At 36.7% G+C, this 16,677-nt stretch overlaps 1 protein-coding gene across 1 annotated transcript; it reads left to right on the forward strand.

The window, feature by feature from the left end:
* Nucleotides 1–1,061: 1,061 nt before the first annotated feature.
* On the forward strand, nt 1,062–15,337 carry DECR1 (2,4-dienoyl-CoA reductase 1). Its single transcript, XM_039695630.1, has 10 exons — nt 1,062–1,176; nt 4,342–4,544; nt 5,468–5,525; nt 5,673–5,759; nt 7,598–7,745; nt 11,032–11,131; nt 12,422–12,494; nt 14,528–14,674; nt 14,988–15,050; nt 15,146–15,337. The coding sequence occupies exons 1-10, from the start codon at nt 1,108–1,110 to the stop codon at nt 15,203–15,205; spliced, it is 1,008 nt and encodes a 335-aa protein (XP_039551564.1). The 5' UTR covers nt 1,062–1,107; the 3' UTR covers nt 15,206–15,337.
* The last annotated feature ends 1,340 nt before the right edge of the window (nt 15,338–16,677 follow it).

Below are 16,677 nucleotides of genomic sequence, written 5' to 3' on the forward strand. Positions count from 1 at the left end.
TGGAATTTTTAACTCAAAAGTTGATAGCACAGACCCACTGATAGATTTGTTGTCTTTAATGCCAAGTTTTGTAACTGCATAGATTCATTAAACTATAGCAAAACCTGAAGCTTTATTAAATCTGTAGGTTCTTACAGCTACTGTGCTACTCCCCCAACCCCTTACCCTTCCTTATGAGTAGGTACAACTCTGCAGGTTTCTGTGGTTACCAAGGCTGTGCAAATGGGTGGGTATCAGTCAGTCATTACTTTTTCCATCAGGCAGTCTCTGTGCTCAACACAGATACATCAAGCATTCTCAAATCAAGCATTCTCCCAGGAGGAACTGAGGGCACCGGGGCAGTGGCTGTGGCCGAGAAGGTGCCCCTGTGTTGTTCCAAAATAGCTTCTTTCACCTGGTGTGCAAGAGGCCAATCCACATTTGATTTATTTACAGTTCTGTGCAGAAAGGTGTGTTGGGTGACAAATCCACAAGGCCAGCACAAGGACACCAGAATTTTTCACTATTTAAACATTTTAGCAAAAAAGGGCATTCATGTTAATTGGCTACCAGTTACATAGTTCTCTTACTAATCAGCATTCCATCGTCTATTGGTTTATGATTCTCACTTCTCCTGCTGTTTAGTCCATATGCTCAGTCTTTTTCCTCTGTTGGGTCAGTGGGCAATCCCCCCCCATCAGAAATACCCAGTCAGAGCTGACTTCAGCAATGTAGCAGACTTGTCTTTATTAGTTTTTGTTTATCAAGGGGATTTTGCCAAATGCCCTTGTAGCCCATAAATTCTGCATTCTTTGTGTCCACTGTCAGTAGTACATCCTTAGGTTTTGTTAATCTTTTTCCAGGTCTGAGATCACTGAAACATGTCAAGCCCTAAGCCTTATCAAGGCAACTCCACCGACAAATAATTTGTCTTTCACCTGGACATCGCTTAGCGCTTGTTTGCTCCTTTCTTGTTGATTAGGCTTGAAAGCACACAAAGATCAAGGATCAAACATCAAAGAACGTCCTCTTTAAAGAAACTTTTAACACATTCCACGTTCCGCAGCAGCGGGGCGGGGCGGCCTGGCCGCTCCTCCCGCGGAGCAGGCGCAGAGCGCGGCGGGCAAGATGGCGGCTGTGGCGGCGCGGCTGTGGCGGCGCGGGGTGCGCGGCCCCTGCGTGTTCGGCGCCGGGCGGGTAAGGCGCTCCCCGCGCTGCCGGGCTGAGGGCGGACGGGCGGTGCAGCGGAGGTGTTCCGCCACCTCCCGCCCCGCCGCCCCGGCGCTGCCCGGGCGCCGTTGTCCCGTCAGAGGAAGGGCACGGCGGGGCTCTGCGGTTCCCGCTGCTGGGGCTGGGGAAGCGGCCGGGAAGGGGCACCCCTCGGTTGTCCTCTGCTGCTGGCCCTGAACGCCGCGGAGGTGCGGGCTGAGCTGCCCGGCACACGGCCTGCTGCCCCACCGCCGGGCGCTGCCGTGTCGCCCTTTGGCCCCGATAGCACAGCTGTGCCGGGCCATCCATTTAGGTAAATGGCTGCAATGTTGCTGTCCAGGCAGTGGCGCGGCTTGACTTGTGACCGAGTTGGCCTGATGACAGGCTTCCAGTACCTGAAGGGAGCCTGCAAGAAATCTGGAGGGGAACTTTTTGCAAGGGCATGTAGTGAGAGGACAAGGGGGAATGGATTCAGATTGAAGGAGGGTGCTTTAGGTTGGAGATGTTGCCCAGACAAGCTGTGCATGCCCCATCTGTGCAGATGTTCAAGATCATGTTGGATGGATCTTTGGACAACCTGTTACAGTGGAAGGTGTCCCTGCCCATGGCAGGCGGGTTGGAGCAAGATAATCTTTAAGATCCTTTCTAGTCCAAGCCATTCTATGATTCTGTCACTGTGTGGATGTTGCTGGAGGCCATTTCCAGTGAGTTCTCCACGAGCACAGTGCTTCTTTCCAGTGATTATTTTGTGTTTCTGAGATGGCTTTCTGCACTTATTTCACAGTTCACTTCCACCCCCTGAGTAAAGGTTGTTTTTTGGTTTGTCAGTGATTTGTGGTTTTGTTGTTTGATGTTTGGTTTTTTTAAGCTGTTTACTGGCTTCTTTATATCTTTGTTTACACCTGAGATTTAATTTAAAATTTCAGCCTTAAGCAGTGGAATGATTAAATTGCATGGATGCTGTCATAGAAGTCTCTTGTGCAAGCCAGTAAGGAGACGATAGCAGTCTGACTAAAAGATTGCGCAATTATACCAACTTTACTGGCTAGTTATCATTGCCATACTTTATTAGTCTTGGTTCAGCCTTCTGCTTTCCTCTGTTATGGCATGTCCTAATCTTCCCCACTGGAGCAGAAGGAAAGCTGCTTCCAGTGTTTCTTTTGTGGAGGGCAAGAAGACTGGCTGTGTCTGTCACTACCAGACCCCTGATCAGGGAGTCTCAGCACTCACAGGGGTTATCTCCATGTCCCGAAGGAAGGGGGAGTCCAAATGTTGTCTTGATTTGCAGTCTCTGCCATGAGCTGAAATTCTCCAGAGGGAGCTTTTTTCCTGAAGAGAGATGATCAGGGGGCTCCTAAGAAAGTCCCAAAAGAGAACCTTCACATTTCCCTTTCCTGGAGGCTTAGTAGTATCCTGGTATTCCGTGAAAGCACGCAAATTTTATTTTCACTGGGAGAATTAAAAAACAGTAGTGTTTTACTAATGTGATAGTTCTAGCTCTAGTTCAAGCTTTGCCTTCTGAAGTTTGTCCTATGTAGTGGCTCCAACTCTTCAACTCAATTTTAGTTTTTCACAGAACATTCTGAGTTGGAAGGGACCCACAGAGATCCAACTCCTAAGTGAATACAGGGACTGAGACCATGACCCTGGTGTTACTAGCACCATACTTCAAGTTGTATTAAATTGTCTGTGTAATTCCATGGTTGTTCTCTCTGTTTTCACCTGAGTTACTTATGTATAAGTGTTACCACACAGAAAGATTCATGTGCACTCTTCTGCAGGCCAAGTTCAAGCTCTGTGAAACCCCCAATACATTGTAACTGTGGGAAGGACAGAGTAATCATCTACCACTAAGTATATTGTTTCTTAATGTTCAGAATGTGAATTAGTGAACAGAAGAATAAGATGCAATATTTTTACTATTTTAAAACTACCTTTCTTCTTCATGTCAGTCTGTTGAACAATTGCATGGTTTTCTTAACAGGATCATACAAGAATAACCATTCACTCTTTGTTCACAAAATTGTATCAGGGTTTTTTTTGTATTAAAATAAATACATTAAAGGCTCAAGTACAAAGTAAAACCAGAGAAAATAAGTATAACTTACATGTTCTAATTGTTTTGCACATCAAAAATAAAGTAAATGTAGTTTTGTTGTACTTGGAGGCATTTGCAACTTCAAGTTATGGTAACGTTTGTATTTTAAATAATAAGGGAAATTCTCAATTATTACTGTAGTGCTGCTGTCCCAAGGCATTTAATTCAATACTTAGATTAGAGCTTGAGGTAGTTTAGCATATTAGGATGCTAGAAATATCCTGTTTGCTATTTTTGCTACAACTTTCTTGATGACATCACAAATTTCTCATCACATTTGTGGGGTATTTTCTTACTAGCATAATTTTCTAGCTATAATACTGAATTTTCTTCTTTTTTCATGTCTATTTTTAAACATGTTCCAACCATGTATCTTTTTGCAGGGACTAATCCTTCCGAGGCTAATGTACTGTACATGGTATTTCTGCTGGGATAGTGTGATGCTGATTTCCCAACTCTGCCCAGTTTTGTTTGGGAGATGGCATTGGTTTCCTTAGCAGCTCCAGTTGCCATTAGGGCAGGTCTTGTGAAGTTTGATTCTGTCCTGTTCTCCAGTAAAGGTTTGCTTGGATGCAGTAGTAAAGGACCAAAATAATGAGTCTGTTACTGAAGATTTTAAATTTGTAAATACGTGTATATGTAACCAAAATCACATGGATTTGTTTGTGCATAAATTACAGTGCATATGTCAATCTGATGGCCAAGTCCTTCTGTAATTAGTTGTTAATGGTTTTCATGCTTTAGTGGAAGTGATTGATACGAGAAATTCGTGAAGTAGCAAGAAGCATGACTGAAGTGTTTTTTCAGTAGTTCTCTAGTTGCAGTATAAGATATAAAAATAGCTCAAGTGCTTCCCTAGTCTAGTGATAGCATTTAGGTAAAGGCCCATATATGTTGCTATAATGCAATCTAGTCATCCTTATATTCATATATATTTAGTTTTAAAAAGGGAGTTATGGTTGTCACCTCCACTGCCATAGGAAAATCTGATTTTGTGTAACAGTCTGCATACAGTAAGGAGAATAAAACTAACTTTTCTGGGTTTTTTCTTTCAGTTTTTCAGCCGTGGGCCAAATGTGCTGTATCAAGACAGCAGTGCACCACAAGCTGCATTCTTCTCACCTCTTCAAAAAGTGATGTTGCCACCAAATACCTTCCAAGGGAAAGTGGCCTTTATAACTGGTGGAGGTACTGGGCTTGGCAAAGGGATGACAACAGCTTTGTCCAGTTTAGGTGCCAAGTGTGTTATAGCAAGCCGGTAAATATTAATGAAGATGGTTTAGAACTTTCATTTAGTACTGATTGCTGAATAGATGTTTTCTTCCTTACAAACCAGAAAAAAATTATTCTATTTATTCTGTTGCAGTACACATTTAAATTACAGTGTCATGTTGTGGATTCTAGAAACTTGCAGAATTATTTGCAAATGTTTAATGGTATAAAAAACAGTAGGAAGAAATAAACTAAGCACAGTTTTGTGAAATGTAGCAGCAGAATAAACAACCTCAAATATTACACATTAATTCAACTAAAGCCTTAAAGAGAACAAAAATTTACAGTGGGCAGTATTGAACAGTAATAAATTTTGTTACAGGTGTTCTTGATACAGATTTAAATTACAATAAAGAATTAAATCCGTTCCACTTCTGACTTTCAACAAGAGCCCTGATTTTCCTTTAATGATGATTTTCTACAGCTCTCAAGTACTGCAGTAGAGTCTAGAAGCACTTCAGCAAAGTCTAGAGAAACAATCTCATTTTAAATCAAAATAAACAGAAGTGGTGTGACAATCATCCTAATAGTAATTTGTTTAGTTTTAAATGTGAATTTGTATGTCTGTTATTCATACTAGTAGAATAGTACCTAAAACTAAATTTGTTATGATTGTGTGCTTTTTTTCTGGCTTATCACGTGTTGCTTAGCTTTAGAGTCTCTTACCATTGTCACTTCTGAGTTGCTTTAATGTAGCACTAACCATAAATTACTTAAAGTTTTCTTTCAGGAAGTTAGTGGTTAAGCATAGTTTTAATTATAGTTTTAATTGATGAAAATCAGCAACATGCATGTGCACACACACATATTTTAAGTTATAGTTCATATTAGCTCAGAAAAAAAAGATTTTGGTAATCTGAATTGTAATTGCATTTCACTGACATAAGGGATGTTAATAATTATTTCTAGGAAGCTGGATGTTTTGAAAGGAACAGCAGACGAAATTTCTTCTAAAACAGGGAATAAGGTAATTTTTTGCAGAATTATGAATATGTTACATATTATACTCTACATTTTATTAGATTTTTTTGCATTTGTATGCTTCTATGGACTTGTTTAATTTATGAATGATATAGTTTTTAAGTATTAAAACTGCCTTTCCATTATTCTTTAGGTTCATGCCATCCAGTGTGACGTGAGAGATCCTGTTTCAGTTAAGAATGCTGTTGCTGAAACAATCCAAGTGGCAGGACATCCTGATGTAAGTCTTCTAGGGAAAGGAAAGAACTCATTCTTCATTAATGAAAATGCTTTGCATTGTAGGTGTGAAGAAACTTAATAAGACAGAAAGTTAATGGAATCTAAAAAGACACTAAATAGAACAGTGGCAGTACTTCAAGGTAAAGCTAACATTCATAGTTAGACCAGTTACTCTATTCCTATGGCCAAGTAGACAAAACATTTTTACACTTATTCTGAGGTCTAACATCTCATTTCAAATAATGGGACAATTCTGGAGGGATTCTTTGAATTAAGGGAATGGAATATTGCCCTTAAATCCTCCTGAAAAGGTGATTTATCTGTGTTTACTGAATTACATCTTTACACAACGCTTCACAAATTAGGAATGGAAATAACCATAAACGTCTTCTTTGATCCTTGTTTAGCTTATTGATATACACAAAGAAGGTTCCAATTTGAAGATTAAGTTCTCATAAAATGAAAGATGATAATCACCAAATTTTGATGTGATTGTGAGATAACTTGGATTCTGCTAGCTGATAGAAAGTGTGATGATGCAGCATCATTGTAAAGGACAGCAATTTAAAACTATTTACTGTAAATTTAAAATCACTGTATGTCTGTTGTCGACAATTTGCATTCAGGAGGATCTTTATAGCGATGTGGTAGAGAACATACTGAATTTTAAATGTTGTTAGAAGTAGAGAAGTTGTAGGCTATATAGCTGTATGCTATAACAGTGCTAGAAATAAGGCAACTCACTGTCCTGATTCTGTAGACAAGATTCTCTGGATAATATTTTGACTGTTAGTTAAGGCAGTTTTTGGCCTAAGTCAAAATCATGATCTTCAGGTTTTACGTCTGTGCAGAGAGGGAGCAGATTTCTTCCTGTATAGTACATTTTTAGAGCACTAGTAATTTTCTGAATAAATGCTTTCCATGACTTGTTCTTTGCAAGCATCTACGTTCTCTTTAATTTCATGTATTTTATGTGTTTAAGCTAGATGGCAGAGTAAATTGAATATTCAGTTCTTTTTGTCCAGTTTTTCTCTTAGTTGCAGACATGAGATGTTAGTTTATGAATCCTGGGTATCACTCACTGCCACACTGCATCTGAGGTGAGATCTCAAAGACAGAAACTTGAAAGTCCTTCCAGCTTTGTTTTGTTCATTCCATTCCCGAGAACGTTACTCCCAATTAGAAAGTAATAATTCTTTTGTCATGGCTTATTTTGGCAGTCCTACATTCCTCAAAGATCATACAGTACAGTTCTTAGTTCATTAATTTTATTGTTGTGTCATTCCTATATTTATTCAGTGATTCGAGTAACCTCCTTAGTATCTCAAGATATTTGGATTTTTTTCCTTCAGATTTTTGTAGTAGTTGTTTGCAGCACATTGTATCATAATATTCTCATCATCACTGATTTTAATTCCTGTTGTGCAGCAGTCATTTCACCTAGACTTTAGTTATCAGGTCCTGTGTTTTGCTTCTATTGCCATGCATCCGTTATATTCAATAGATGCCATGCTGGAATTTGATGGGAGCAAACTTTTCTCTTAGGATGCACTTGAGACACTATGGAAAACAGTGATTTAAGTCAGCCTCTATATTATACAGTTCCTCAGTACAGTAGTGTGGAAATACAGCTTATTTTCTGTTACTGATACCTTATCTGTGCTGCAGATGCTAAAATTTCTTCTGGATTATTCTCCCTCTTCCCCTGCCCCCATACCTCATTCAATGACAGTATTTTTACTTTTGTCCCTGGAAACACTAAAAAACTCCTTGTAAATTCTTTACTTTTGTCTCAGGAAGAGTTATTTTTAGTTAACTCTTTTTATTTATGTGTTTCAGGTTGTGATAAACAATGCAGCTGGAAACTTTATTTCTCCTTCTGAACGACTTTCTGCTAATGCCTGGAAAACAATAACTGATATTGTACTTAATGGTACTGCTTTTGTAACTCTGGAAATTGGAAAGGAGCTCATTAAAGTACAAAAAGGTATCTTAAGCATTGTGACATGTTAATACTTGCTTTCTTTGCCTTACTATTATTATAGCCAGTTTTTAGAGTTCATGTGAGAAGAGAAATACAATTTTTAACATTCTTCTAGAAAGGAAGTTTTTCAGTGAAAGCTGTACTTAAGTATCACACAGTAGATCTGGTTAACAATTACTTCGTTGTAGTATCAGGCCTTACAATTGGACCCAAAGGCCAACTGAGGCCAAATATTAAAATCTAATTGCAGAGTACCAGTTGTAAAACATTTTTAAAATTAAAAAAGTAAAGCTTTGTGTTAAAAAAGAAAAAAAGCTGTTACTTTTTCTGAGTTTTCTCTATGCATGTTAATTTCATTGAACTGAACATGGGATATTTCTTTAAATGAACAAGAAGTCAGGATACCCCTTTGAATTTTCCTCCTACAGTAAAATAAAATTTACAGCTGTGCTGTATGACTAATAGTACTGTAGAATATTACCTTTAAGATAATTTGAAAAAGAACTTTCAAATTGAAATCAGTATTGGATTTTATTTTCCCAGGTTTAATTCTTAATTCTGTACTACCTAGAAGTTTAATTCAATATCACAGAAGTTTAATATCAATACCACACAATTTCACCTTAAAAACATGTTCTTTTATATACTCTTTAGCCAAAGATTTATTTAACCAGATTATTGTTTTAAAAGGAAAGGTGATGTATGCCCTTCTGTGTTATATCATTATTTACAAAGAACTGCTTTCATTTTACATTCCAGTTATAAATTGAAAAGCAATGAGTTTATTTTATGAGATCAGAATAATATAATGTCAAATTCATTTAAAAGCAGGGATATTATTATGGTTTTCCATAATTATATCCCTGCTCATAGTGAGGTTTTCCCTCACTACTGAGCCCTGTTTTCTAGGTACAGCCACAGTGTTGAAATACTGCTTTTGTATTTACACTGGTATTTCTTTAACCTCTAAATCAGCTGAATTTCTTCAAAATCCTCTCCAAAAAGTATTCCATCAGCTTATACAATTTAATTATAACAATATGAAGTTAATGTTGTTTCAGTAGCTGTGTAACAGTTTTTGTTGGTATACAAGTATCTCCCGTCTGTATTTTAGCAGCACATGAAAAGTTAATTTCCAACATTCTAGTGCTGATATTCCCACATGACAAACCCATCCCTAGCTGTGAGTTAATGTATCATTATGGCAAACTATTAAAAACGTTGCCTTATGGTCTTCCAGGTGCACGTGGTGTGCCCATATAGCAATGTGAAATATGAAATCAAACATGTTTTTGTTTTTGCTATTGTTGAATGAAAACAACATTACTTTCCTTACTTCTGTCCTCAAAATTTGTTGAAATCCAGATGTCATTCACCTTCATGTTGTCTCTCTTTCTTTGACTTCTAAGCTTCCAAAACATTTGAATTTCTTTTGCTGTTACTTGCATGTCTTCTTTCTAGGGGAGTCCATCTGTAAATAAGACTTTTTGTTTAAGGCTTTCTTTAAGGCATGTTTTTGTAAGTAAGTCATGTGTATGTGTTTGTCTTCTCACCTTCATTTTCTTTGTACTTGCTTTTTTTTTTTAGTTTGAAAAGAGACCTTAGTTTCTAAAGTGGTGCAATCTAGTGCAAATTTCAGAGCAGTCTGTGAGGATACTACAAATCTGACAGTTTCTAGAACACTGGGATGTCCTTTAGGTCAGCAGTGTGACCTTCATTAAGTCTAATGTGGTAAATAAAAGTTCTCTGCTTTTAGACTGCAAGTTTGTACTGGTATTTAAAAGGAATTTGTAATCTGCTAGTATGTTACTTATTTTTACAAAGTGAGAGGAGCTAATTGATAAGTTATCGTCCATTTTGTGAATATAGGCTTTAGAAATAAAAGTTGTGTATGAGCTGAAGTGTTCTTTAAGTATCAGAGCTGTAAATTTCAGTTATTCTTGCTTCTGTGTTAGGTTCACCTAGCTTACCTCTATTTAACCTATATTTAAAAAGAAAATCAGTGTTTTAATTGTACAAAATGTGTAATTAACAATAATCTCTAGGTAACTTCAAAGTTGCTCTATGTTTATTTTTTGCCTGTATAGATTTTTGTTTTCAAAGTCTCTCAGTGAAGACTCCTTTTTTATAAACAGGGCCCATGGTTTCTGGATATCTACTGGCATTTCAATTAGTGCTTGTTTTTGGTTCTCTTTAGTTTCTCTTGTGTAATATTACTGTAATTTTTTACCTGAGTCTACTTACATGCAATCTATCAGTAGTGTATATTGTTTTAGAAATATCCCCTGGGCAGCTATTCTAATGAAATTATTTTTGAAATATAGCAAGTAGAACAGTTATTTTAGTTACTGTGACGTAAGCAGTGAACTGTCATCCCTTGTCCTTCATTTCCCAGCTACAGTAAGCTCATGCCAGTCATTGATCAGACATAATTTGCAGGATTCTATAAAAGAAAGATTAAATAAGTAGTTGCAGTTTCCATTATATTCTAGAATGTTTTTTGCTAAATCTGTTATAAAATAGCATATAAAAGAAAGTAGTTCTTTTATAATGGGGTTTGTAGTGGTAATAATAGGAAATGTTATGCAGGTTCACTCTGTAATTGGCTCTGCTGCTGAAAAAGCTTCTGAAAATTTCTTTAGAGTCTTTCTTTTTCTGCATAAACATTAACTCAAGCCCTCATCTGTTAATTTGAGATTATGCCAAACCTAACCGTAAATGCTGATTTTTTTCCTTGTTTGGGTTTTTTTCCTTGTTTGTTTTTTTTGAGTTTGATTTTTTTTTGGTTTGGTGGAACTTTTTGTTTGGGTCTTTTTTTTGTGGTTTTATTTTGTTTTGTTGGTTTTTTTGGGTTTTTTCCCCCCCTTAGTAATTGATGAATTTAGGGCAAGATGTCTGGTTACTGACAACTAGACTAGGGCAGCTTCTGAAAAACATGGTAAGATCTTAAGCCTTCACTCCTGTTAGAGTAATTTATGCATTAAGTTATCAGTGGAAGTCTGAGGGCTTAGACCTTCAGAGCCTAATCAATAGCTATTTGCACATACTGGAACAACTTAACACTCGTGCAAAAGAGGGAACTGAAATAAAAAGGCTTGGAAAGAAAGTTTCAAACACTATATTTTTAAAATGCCTTTTTCACTGCCCAGAATGAAAAGGTATCCCTACCACCTGAGCTGAAAACTTCTATACCATTTAGCTTGCTTTTCCCTGAACTTGAGAGTTTGATCTTCAGGGTTGTTTGGTTTGTAGGTGTGGATTGTTTTTTGAATTTTTTTGCACCTTTTAGGAGCAGCATTCCTGGCTATTACAACAATTTATGCAGAGAGTGGTTCAGGATTTGTGTTGCCGAGTGCCTCTGCCAAAGCTGGTGTAGAAGCAATGAGCAAGTGAGTAATACAGCAAAATGTGTGCTTTGGTTTTCACATCCTTAGGATGGGGTAGTTGGTGTATAAAAATGGAGCTCATTAGTAGTCCCCCTGTTTCATTGTTCCACAAGAGTTCAGTCCAAGCTCCAGTATCCCAGCAAGAAAATAGTATGCTGGCAGCTTCTTTCAGAGGGAAGTATAACTGCTATTGGTTTATTTACAAGACAGAGAGAAGTACAAGTGGAATTACTTATTTTGGCAATTGCAAGTTCCAAAGTTTGTTTCACACAGTTTTGATAATCAGATTCTCTTGCATTCTCATGGGTGAACCAGCATAGGTGAGCAGCTATTAGGGGGACTGTTTGAGATCTATAGCACCTTCTACATTCTTTTGTCTGAGGAAAATACATGCCTGTTATTTGGGTGCAGTATAGTGTGGCTTCAGCTCTGTTTAAATTCATCAACAAATTTGTTTCCTGTCAGTATTTAAAATTAAAATCTGCGGTTCGACTTAGCTCAGAACAGTGTCATATGTTGACATATTCATGGTGCTCAGCAAACAAAAGGATTTCTTTCATTTTTAATTTCAGGCTAGTCCTTCATAGCACATAAATCTTTCCTCTGCATTTCAGCAGAAAGAATTGAATAGATTGGAAGCCTTTCAGTAACTAGAATTCTTTATCTGGAAGAAAATGAGAGACTGAGTAATGGTCTTGATTTCTGTTCTACAGAGCTGTAACAGAAATGTGTACTTTGCAGAGAAAATGTTATAAAACAAAACTATTCTAGTGGTCCTGTTTTAGAATATATCCTCTTGGTTTTTTTTCAAAACATAATGTGAGAGCTATATTGCAAATGTTAGAAATGTATACTTGTGGGATAGTCTAAATTGCCACAGAAAGATGATGGGCTGATGGTTGTTTGGTAAGGAATTCAGGTGCCAGCACCGTCTGTGATTTGGAAGGGAGAAAGAATTGCTCCTTTACCCTGCTTTACCCATGATTACAATATTCCTCTGTTGTTGAATGAGATTTTTTTTTTGCTTTTTTGTAATGATTTTGTTAAGCCCAAAAAACACGCTTTAACTAGAAAAATGATTACAATATTCCTCTGTTGGTGAATGAGATTTTTTTTTTTTTGCTTTTTTGTAATGATTTTGTTAAGCCCAAAAAACACGCTTTAACTAGAAATTGTCTGCTTCAGGAATGTTCTAATATTTACACATTTAATTAAATTTTAATTTCTTTTTTTCTGAATAGGATTACAATATTGTGTTTTAAATATTGATGCATTCTGTTAATGAATTTTTAGGTCTCTTGCGGCTGAATGGGGTAGATATGGCATGAGATTCAATGTGATTCAACCAGGTCCAATAAAAACAAAGGTACATGGCATGAAGTGCAACACAGCCTTGAATATGCTTTGTAGTACAGACTTAGCTTCAGAACAGTCTAACTTTTCCGTAGCTGTAAATTCTAATGTGATTTCCTTGATAGTCTAGACTGTGCTGGAATATTGAACGCGCTTCCCTCTTAGTCTTTTTGTAAAATAGGATTTCTTGAACTTCTGGGACCTGCTACTGTCCCCTCTACTACACTTGATATAAACAGAACCTTTTTTTTTTACTGTTTGAAAGAATTGGTATATCAAAATACTTAACGACGATTCTTATTTCTGTGTACTTAGTTTGTCAAGTGGAGTGAATTTTTACACTTGTTGAAGTAAAGTTCCTGTTTCTGCCTGAACCCCTAATTTTTAAACAAAACATCTGAAACATTCCAAAATCTTAGAATCTCTTTTAGGTATATGGGAACAGAATCTCACTAGTTTTGTTGAAAATTCAAAACTAGAAAAGCTAAGTTGGCAAGGAATTGAGAAGCTTTGAAGTGAGTGAGAAGGAGGACTGGAGGGTTTGAAGGAAGTAATCCAGAGCAGCTGGAACAGGAAGAACACAGAAAGCAGTCCCGCAAGAAGAGAAAGGAGGATCCATTTCCCATTGAATCAAATTATTATGATTATGAGCACTAACAACTATAATGATGGTATTACTTCTTCCTGTAAAATATTTCACAGTTGTTTTTGCTGTTATTTTGGGAATAGGGGTGCAGAGTTGGTTATTTTTTACTTTTTTGTTTGTTTTTTCTATTTACTATTCTTTCCTTTTTCCCTCTTGTCAGTTTTAGATGCTACACTGGAGAACTTAATTTTGATTCTTTTCACTAGAAAGAAAAATAAGTGGCAGAATTAGCAGGATTATAAGAATGTTGAAATACCATTAGAGGATCAGACCAGAAGTTCTCCAGGCCTTGTATCTTATGTATGTTTAAGTAAGAGTAGAAGAAAAACATTTGGCAAGTTAAGGGAAGAAGTTCTCCCGGCCTTGTATCTTATGTGTGTTTTAAGTAAGAGTAGAAGAAAAACATTTGGCAAGTTAAGGGATTTAAGTGTCTATAGTGCTACCTCCAGTTAATGTTCCTTTTTTGAACTAATAGTGTATAACCTGTTTGAGATAATGTGTGTTATTAATAAAATGCTACATTTGGTGTATGATTCCAACTTGAAATTTCCCTGAAAGCATAAAAAGGCAGACAGCATATTGCAAAATCAAGGTTTTCTGCCTTAGGGGCAATATCGATGGCTTTAAAACATAACTGTTTTAAGTCATGATGGGAAAAGAACAAGACATACGAGTACAGTACTGTTAGGCTTATAAACTGGCATTTAAAAACATGGCAATAGAATACTTAAATGGCATGCTTGCAGCCATGATTACATGAATTACAATGTGCTTTAAATCCTAACTCCAGTAATTTAACATAAATGTTACTGATACATTCCTGATTTTGAGTGAGGTGGTTATTTCCTTGTGAAGGAGCAGAAAAAAACCCCTTTTTTCCCCATGCCATTTTAAGCTATTCAAGTACCAAAGCTTCTGATGACTTCCTTTAGCTTTAGCAGTTGCTGCAATTTAACTGAACTTGATGGTTTTTTCTTTTCCACTTTATTTACTCTGTCATCTGTAATCTATTTCTGGGCACTTTCCTGTTCCTCTTCTCCCCTTGTTCCTCTCCTCTGTCCATGCAGCAATTTTGAGTTTTGGTTATTTCCTCAAATGTTTATCAAGGGTGTTTGAGGAAAATAAGATGATTAAACCCTTTTGTTTCTTACAGATAGATGGTGGGTGACTTATCCCAAATGGATTAAATTCCAGCTTATCAGTAGATGCATATCAGTGCAACAGGGATAAATTGCTTTTCTTTTTCACTTCTTTATTTTTCATGCTACTGACAATTAGGGTGTAGACAGATTACTCACAAATATTAACTTCCATATTGTGTCTGTGGAGTCAAATCTCTGTTGGATTTTATTTTCTGATGTTGTTATAACTTCTTTTTTAATGTTTCTTTTAATTCCCAGGGTGCTTTTAGCCGCCTTGACCCAACAGGCGCATTTGAGAAGAAGATGATTGAGAGGATTCCCTGTGGTCGTCTGGGAACTATAGAAGAAATTGCAAATCTTGCTGCATATTTCTGCAGTGACTATGCAAGCTGGGTTAATGGAGCAGTGAGTTTTGGTTGATCTTGTTTGTACAATTAACCTGATGATGGTGTGAGTATTGCTGATATTATTTAAAGCCCTGGTTTCAGAAATGAAACAAAATATCTTGATTTAAAATTCTTTACAAGTATTATTCATCTTTTAAGTGTAGTGCATGGTTGTTAACACCTTTAAAAAACTTCTTAAAGTGATTGCATTGCATTATTTTGAGTATGGGCTTTTTTCACCTAAATCAGTAAAATTTATTTTCACAGTTCATAGCAAGGGAATACTGCAGAAATCACACAATTACTAAATACACCATTTGTGCTCTTTCTAGGTTATCAGAATGGATGGTGGAGAATATGTTTCTATGGCAGGAGAATTCAATGATTTGAAGAGGGTATTAATTTCCTTATTTGTTATTTATTTACATTCAGACACTTTGATGTGCAAGTATTATATGAAATTCCAATAAAATCTCTTTTCTTTTGTTAGGTTACCAAAGAGCAGTGGGATATGATGGAAGCAATGATTAGAAAAACAAAAGGCTCCTAAAGTACATAACTTTATGGTGGAGATTCTTGGAAATGAACCACTACTTTTTCATTAATATTTAGAAATAACCAATTGAGAAATAGCCTTCAAAATCTTTTTTATGCTAATTTCAATAAAATATTTTAAAATTGTTGTATTTTGAATATAGTTTATATATTTTTCCAATGTAAAATCTGTTGCCAATAGTGAATGACAGTTGGTCACTAATATTTCGTTGGTCTTTAGATTGTCTTCCATACCATGCCATGGTCTACAATCAGTGTGGTGGGGTTTTTTTTGGGTAGTTTTTTGGGGTGTTTTTTTTTGTTTTGTTTTGTTTTTTTTCTTTTTGTTTGTTTGGTTTTGGTTTTTTGGGGGGTTTTTTTTGGTTTTTTTGGTTTTTTTATCTTTCAGAGGATTTTTTCCTCGGATATATGAAAGTGTCTCTTAATATTGTAAATATAGACTTAGTTGAGTGAAAAAATGTGACGGATCTTGTCATCCATTGCTGCAGGAAAATAGAATAGTCTGGCTGGGACACATTTTCTTCAGTAAGAGTTGTTAGACTTGGTAGGGACAGGAAAGGAACATTACTATGAAGACATGAATCCTAAACATCTCAAGTTTATGATTTGCCTAAATATGATGCAATTGTTACTGAAATAGCAACACATGATATCTGAACTTAGAAAAAGAATAAGAGAAAGAACCTTCATAGCTACTACTTAACCCAGGCAGTGTCTGATTTGGAAACTCCAAAAGAAGCTGATGAGGATTAGACTGTCCTGAAAAAAAAGGCGTAAAATACTGCTAAAACCCAAGAGGTGTCCAATAAGCATGCCCCACAGCTTTGTATTACAGACTGAAATAAAGCCCAGTCATCACAGCTACTTTATTCCAAACATAGCAAAACTGTCAGGAGAGGTAGTGTCTGTGCAGTCTTAGGCTGGCATAGTTGCCCTAAGATTATTGCATTTCTCACCCTGAGATTGCCAGTGGACCCCAATGTAAAGGGAGGAATAAAAAAAAGCATTGCTTTGTGGCAAAATAAGATATCTGAACTTAGAAAAAGAATAAGAGAAAGAACCTTCATAGCTACTACTTAACCCAGGCAGTGTCTGATTTGGAAACTCCAAAAGAAGCTGATGAGGATTAGACTGTCCTGAAAAAAAAGGCGTAAAATACTGCTAAAACCCAAGAGGTGTCCAATAAGCATGCCCCACAGCTTTGTATTACAGACTGAAATAAAGCCCAGTCATCACAGCTACTTTATTCCACATATAGCAAAACTGTCAGGAGAGGTAGTGTCTGTGCAGTCTTAGGCTGGCATAGTTGCCCTAAGATTATTGCATTTCTCACCCTGAGATTGCCAGTGGACCCCAATGTAAAGGGAGGAATAAAAAAAAGCATTGCTTTGTGGCAAAATAATTTTATGAAGTTGGAGGGACAGGACCGTGGAGGAACGAGTCAGAAAAGGTGATGGTGTACATTGG

The sequence above is a fragment of the Passer montanus genome, unplaced genomic scaffold (genome assembly GCF_014805655.1).
Source record: "Passer montanus isolate IOZ18808 unplaced genomic scaffold, ASM1480565v1 scaffold90, whole genome shotgun sequence".
Classification (NCBI taxonomy): domain Eukaryota; kingdom Metazoa; phylum Chordata; class Aves; order Passeriformes; family Passeridae; genus Passer; species Passer montanus.